Raw genomic sequence first — 7153 nt, 5'->3', positions numbered from 1 at the left:
AAGGGATCCTATTCTTTGTCAGCACAGTAACAGCTGCAGAAGTCAACTGAGTGCATTTATTCTATACTTCTATGATTTTTAATACCACAACTTAACTTGTAAGGTGTGGAAATAATCCAGTGCAAAAGAATGGTTAGTAGAATCCATAAAATGACATCAGGCTCATCAGAAATATTTTCTTTTCATTTAGAAGCTATAGATCTGTGTTCTTCAGAAGTTCTTGTATTTTAAAACTCATCTCTTATGGAACTGCAGCAAAGTTGTCTGAAGGAAGCCACTAGCCAAATGAACTCATCAATTTAGGATTTATAAAGTTTTAGTTCATTCCTATGGAGATAGCAAAAAGACTTCAATACAGATTTAATTGATCTTGTGCAGGACCCACCAACATTACTCTGTACTGGATTAATACAACAGTCCCCGGGAATTACACAAAGCTATTTTTAATCTGAATAAAAGAGAGGAATTGACTGTTTCCACACTACTAATACCATTATTCTCACTCAGTCATCCTCATTTGTTCATACTAGCCCTCATTGTAAACCCCTATTTTATGACAAAATACTCTCAATAGCTCCACTGACTCCTAAAACACCACCTCCTCTACTCTTTTGCTTTTTTGAATCTTGAAAACAGCCTCTACCCACCCACACCACTTGACACAGTATCCTAATTTAGTCTGGCTGATCATCTCTGATCATTTAGTATTGTCCGCTCCTTATCTACTGTACGCACCATGTTTTTGTGCAGTCCAATATATCACACTCAGATCTCTTTGAAGCTTTCAGGGTCCTCTTGTCGTTCTATTTCTGTTTCCATTGTCAAATTTCACCATTTCAACACTGAATTTCCATATCTCTTACATTAATTTTTCTATTGTATCTTTTTTTTGTTCCTAGAGAACACAGAGTTTTAGCCTCTTAATTTTGTTATTTCTTCTCTTTTGCTGCTCGCTCTTACTTCTGCAGCTTTATATTCATCTACCATTTCTTCTCATTAAAGGCCACTAACTAAGGACCAAGCACATGGCAATAGGATTCCTTCCGGTTCAAGTCCACTGTTTATGGATCAGTATCCGCTGTGCTGTCAACCCATCCCTGCTCAGTACCCAGCTGTTAGAAAAGTAGTATCTAACCCATCACAAAGTCTACGTCTGAGATAAACGAAAACACAAACCCAAACCCAGTACTGGTTCCTGGAAGTCATCTGAGAGCATTCCAGAGGCAAGCTACGACTCCTGCTCAGAACCTTCCTTCTGGAGACTTGGTAAGCATGTTATCTTCCACCCATCGTGAATGACCCGTTTCAGGATGTCTGCTCAATACCCTATGTTTCCTCTGCAGGCAGTTTATGGATTGGAACAAGAGCCTGGAACCAGACACTTGGGACCACATACAGCTTCAGCAAAACAAAAAAACAAACAAACAAAAAAATCTTCAATTCAGTTACAATCGGTTTAAAGACCATCTTCTGTTCTTAAAGAGAATTGCTCCCACTTAGAGTCATCCTTAACCTTCAAACATAACTCCATTTGAGTTTCTTCTTGAATCAGAGTAATCTAGTGTTCTCCTGAAATGTCACATTAAGAGTTCAAAAAAAGAAAGAAAAAAAGCATCCAAATACTAGAGCCAAAAGGAAGGTCATAATTTCATGCATGGTCTAAGTTCGCACTGCTGCTAAAAGACGACAACCTATTCTTCCCCTTCTCCTTTGTTATTTGTTTCTAGGACTACATTCTCCTTTCAAATGCTGCTGTTGGAAAGCAATTTTCTGTGATGCTTCAGCTCCCACACGCAGCCAGATGCTTCATCCTGCCACAGAATGACACTACAATAACAACGTCCTGTGCAGCTTTGTCTTTTTGGAATAACACAATGCAGAAACCATCACTTCTGTACATGTTCCCACTCACTTTTAATGCTCCAAAAAGGAGAAAGATTAGTTCAACCTATTGTGCTCTGCACCTTGTTACAAGTTTGTACTCAAAATGAAATACTAACAGTGAACTTTTCTGCTTATTGATGAAAATTGATACTTAAATCCGCTTTACCTGAAACCTTGCCAGAAAGTGTAAGAACTTCCTCGTTATATAATCTTTTTAAATTATATTTTGAATTTAATAGAAAACTTCTTATCAAGGAGTGTACTTCACATTCTAGGTTTTGACAAGAAATCGTTAATATTAATTACATTTTTAAAATTATAATCCCCAAAGCAAGAAACCTTAAGTGACTCGGTTGTCAGAAATATCTATTACAATATTAATAATTTAAAAAAGAAGTGAGGTTGATCTGAAAGGCCTCTAAGTAGCTACTGCACAATCTTTGCAGAGATCCTGATTTTTTTGTTGTTGTTACACAGCTGTTCAGATGAAAAATAAAGGTAAAAAGAAAAAACAACATTCAATGCTAAGAATGTTGTTTAGGGAATACAGGATCTCAATTTTCTACATGCATTTCAAATGAAAGGGACTACGTCTAACACCAGTACAGTAACTATTTCAAGTCATTATTGGAGTAGGGCAGGAATCATGTTTGGCCTTTCATTAAAACAAAAAGAACAAGAATATCCCCAAAAATGCCTTCTTTCTTACGACTATCTTTATTGACATACTCATGACATCAGAGATCCCGCTGAGCTGCGTGTGTGCACACACAGAGCACAGCGCTACCAGTTAAGGCGCAAATGAGGCATGCGAGGCATTCGTACACAGCCAGAACTGCAGCAGACAGTGCTGCTGAGGTAAACGGAGTAACATTCCGGGGGCATGCAGGAAATACACGAGGATACAGAAAAAAAAAAAGAGAACAGATAATAATCCTCAATATCTGTCATGGGGACACCAGCCTCTGGCCTAGCCACCTGCCCTAGTCAGGCTGCAAGCAGAAATAAAACTCGGTGGTCAGGCAGCTGCCAGCCTTACAACTAAAGACAAGACAAAGCCTTCTTCCAGGGCTAAGACAAGACACTGTAAATTCAAGAGGGTTTTTTTTCCCATCATCATAATTAGTACCCTGGAAAGGAAAAAGAAAGAAAAAGAATGAAGAGATTTATTTAGAACAACTGCAAATGACTCATTTAACCTGCATACCCGCTAGGATAGATAACTTCTAGGCAGATAACTCTAAATGCAGTTTCCATGAGAACAGAGTCACATCTTGGTATTTTTAATGTCTTCTCTTAGGAAGTGATCCACATGTAAAATACGGAAACTAGCGTCAGAAAGCTAAGCCAGCGTTACACTTCAGTTCATACCCCAGTGGAATACTTTTCCTCTATAATGAAATAAAGCCATTCTACGATAGTACCAGGAGGACCACATCCGCATCATTACTAATTGTGCTGCATTCATTAAATTCTAGAACAGTAAGAAGCAATATAAAAAGGAGTATTCAAGTAATTACTTAAACCCTATCCTACCAAACAAGCTCTGGAAAACATTCTGAGTCTACAACTCAAACATCCAGCACGGAGAAGAACACCCACAGATGCTGAGCTACGCTATGCTGAAGCACAAGACCCAAAGGTGAAATCTCAAACAGTTCTTGCTATGAACTACTGTCAGCATCAATCCCCAACACCAATTAAATATAAAAGCTCCTTTACAGAAAACAGTAACTTTACTATTCAGAAGTGGTACGTGATACAACAGAGGGAGGAACAGTGATAGTGCCCATCCCACTCCCTCTCAGGAACTAGCAGAAGGTTTCAGTTCACCAAAGAGCTGTGGGTTTTGTAAGCCTGGGGTCACCTGGACACGTGGGGGTTTTTTGTTTGTATCTGGGAGAGAGTAACCCTACCTGTCTGCTCCTGACTGTGTTCATCAAGGGTTCCGATTTGTATTGTGTAAACTAATTCCCACTACTTACCTCTAAGTAAGAATCAAGAAGGAATCTTTCCACTGTAGTGAGACTTTATAGCATCAACAGGACAGTGCCAGAAATCTGAGGAATGACTTGGTAAAACTATCACAAGTTCTGACAGGTCAGATATCCAGATGAAAAATGACACACAGAAAGCTTATTCTGCATGCTACGGGCTAACCCTCAGCGTACAAAGACATGACAGCAGGCCAAGGGCCTTTGAAAAAACAAGACAAACAAACAGAAGACCAGTGGGAAAGGCACTGAGGTACTGTTTGCTTTGGAAGGGGCAGGCAAATACAGCGGGTCTGTGAAGAGCAGCAATCCCCAACATGATCCCCAACTGAACCAGGAGGTATCTGGCTAAGCCCTAGTTACAAAGGAGGAAGAATGAATCACATGCTCAGCAGACAGTTTGGGGGCGGGGAAGAATTGCCCACTGCATATTGGTTTTGTTTTTCTTTACAAACAGGCATTCAAAGCCTGCCATTTCGAAGCCCATTTTAGCGCTGTCCTTTAGCAGCACATTCAAGGCAAAGAGCTTCTGATCCGAAGAAAATCCCTCTAGAAGAGGGCAAGTGCCTCAGTATCACATTTTGAAGCACTCAGAAAAATGGACTAGTGTAGTCTGCTGCTGCTACTGGCAAAACTCCAAATAACAGGCTGGTAAAAATGCCATTACTAAAGAACTGCTGCTAGTAGAAAATTACGGGTGATCTTTGTGCCCAAAACAGTTGTATTTCTAATAGGAAGGAACAGGAAGAATTAAATGAGTATATTAACAGCAGAAATATAATAGTATTATCTATGGATATTCATTTATTCTTACATCAAGTGCTCATTTATTCTTACCTTCCTCTGCCTCATCCTCCTGGGATGATACAGGCCCTCCTCCACTTGTTGGGCTGACCAATTCTTCTTCTCTTGCAGATTCTCTTTGGAGACTGACAACTTCATAAATGGCATCCCCAGCACTTGTGTGGCTTTTTCCTTCAGACTAAAACAAAATACATGTGTGTATTAGGTCCCCACTGCTGATAAAGACAGTTCTAACAGTACGCCAAACCCAAACCCTATCAAGACTAAACAGAGGTTTGGGCAAGGCTCCCTCAGGTTTCTTTGCCATGACACCTGCAGACTGGCAGTAACTGACAGATCTGTTTCTCTTGAACTTTTATAGGTAGAAACTATAAATAAAACTGCATTATTTCCATAGCTGCCTCTTTGACAATCACTTCAAATACTGTTCAGAATGATGATTTAAATAGCTACAATAAGATGAGGTCAAAGAGAAGAGAACAAACAGGAAAAAATACTGAAGTAACTGACATCACATAAACAGGAATTGAGTACCTGAGGGGGGAAAACACCTCAATTATAAAGGCAAGACTAAGGAAGAAACAAAACCTCATGCTTCTTGAAAGCCGTGCATTGTAAAATGCTCCTTGTAGTGTTTTACTCATTAAAAAAAACCGAAAAAAATCGTCTTTCTTGTAGCGAGTGTAATTTGTAATACACTCCTTTCCATGGGAAATTGAACGTTTGCAACCTAAGTTTTGCTTATTTCTTACTTTTATATATGTGTGTGTCTGTGTGCGCACACGTGTACAAATCATGAACACTCGCCAAACTAAGAGTCACCACACTCAGTTTCCAAGTTATCTGGAGCTATATACATATTCGAGGTCAGAATATTTCAGTGGCAATCATTGGGTTCTGTAAAAGCAGGTTTTCTTCCAAATCTGTCTCTTCAGGCACTTGATAACTTTCAAAGCAACTTACCTCAAAGGTTGGGGGAGTGAGGGAAGTTGTTTTCTCTACTTCAAAGTGAAAAAGTTCAGAGTTTAACCTTTCATGTCCAATGGACTTTCACATAAAGAAGTCAGTCACCTATACTTCAGACATTTGATACGAAGTTGCAAGTTTTAAAATAAAAGGAGGATTATTAATTTCTCCTCTGAGTTACAGTTCTGAACACAATTATTATTCGGTGACATGCAGTGATTAATCTATTTGTACAGAACTGTACGAAACTGCAAACTAATGATTGTATTAAATGAACCAGCCCAGAATGTGTTATTTCATTCCTTGTGCATCTTGCATAATCAGTTGAAATAAGGTAATTTTTCTGAAGATACTAAATACATCAAATTAACCATGAAAAAGAAAAATAATACCATTTTTGTTAGAGAACATTCAATTTGTTTAAAAACAAAATTACAGTAAAGGTGGAAGACTCTGTGACACCTTCACTGGAGATAGATGTGAACTGCTGACCAGCACTTGCAACTTCAACAAGCTTAAATAGGGACTGCGTGGACTGACACGATATAAAGGATTTTACACCAGGAAAACTTCCCTGGTGTGTCTTAGACTAATCACTCAGATCTGCTTCCTTTAAAGCTGATACTCCCTGGAAGCAGTGGCTCAAATTTCGAGCCAGTTCTGCTGACTGAACTTCTCACGAGGTCAGGTTAATGAACTTTGGGTTGTAGGTACCAATACCCTGCATTTTGTGTACATGTAACAGGATGACGTTAGAGCCATCAACCCTGGTTCAGTCTCACACAACACCATTATCAAGTAATTGCAAAGTGTTTGGTTAAATCAAGCTAGTATCAATGCCACTAATATTACTAACCAATGCTATCTTTAGGTTGTATTTTTGATGGAATAAGGCACGAGGTACTATGGATTTTGTTGCATGTTACAAGAACTACAAGTCTTCAGCTCCTTGCACATATTATGGTTAACTACAAGACCTTGCTTCTCTATAAAATGCAAATAATTTATTTGCTTTTTCTGAAGCAAGAATTTGCTATCTACAGGAATACACCTTTAAAAGAATAGTGTTCTAACGAAGAAAATGAGCCTGAGTAACACAGTGAGACAGACAGATAAAACAGTTCTCAATCACACAGCTACCTGCATTTCTGTCATTCCTCATATCTGATGGCATCTCACTAGTCTCAGTTCAGACCATTAAATCCGTCCAAATCCTTCCTCAGAACAGCTCCTATATTCCTCTGCCAGTACAGACATGTCCCATTTACCCCTTGCAGGAAAATGCCATTTCATTGCTTCCTTCTGGAACATCAGTAATGGATCCTTCCTTACTGGAATGGGTACCTTGCTGAGACAGCCCAAGCCTGAAGTTTCCTCCCAAGGGCTCTGCACGCTACAACTGAGAACTGGGCAGACAGCAGGCATGAATTTCTCACCCACAGTAACACATGCTATATTTGCACAATGACCAACAGCATTATTATCAGGATTTTACATCAGCAGGA

The 7153-nt window shown here is 39.2% G+C and overlaps 1 protein-coding gene across 1 annotated transcript in view; it reads right to left on the bottom strand.

Annotated features, from left to right (window-relative positions):
* Positions 1–2938: 2938 nt before the first annotated feature.
* LOC104498378 (rab GTPase-activating protein 1-like) overlaps positions 2939–7153 on the bottom strand; it is a gene marked incomplete at its 5' end in the record, with an annotated part of 16857 nt that continues 12642 nt past the window's right edge. Inside the window, 2 exons of the mRNA XM_010141742.1 lie at positions 2939–3014; positions 4716–4860. Of these exons, the coding sequence (XP_010140044.1) occupies positions 3007–3014; positions 4716–4860 (153 nt within the window). The remainder of the gene's footprint in view (positions 3015–4715; positions 4861–7153) is intronic.

The sequence above is a fragment of the Buceros rhinoceros genome, unplaced genomic scaffold (genome assembly GCF_000710305.1).
Source record: "Buceros rhinoceros silvestris isolate BGI_N320 unplaced genomic scaffold, ASM71030v1 scaffold43918, whole genome shotgun sequence".
Classification (NCBI taxonomy): domain Eukaryota; kingdom Metazoa; phylum Chordata; class Aves; order Bucerotiformes; family Bucerotidae; genus Buceros; species Buceros rhinoceros.
This window is presented reverse-complemented; position numbering and strand designations above follow the sequence as displayed.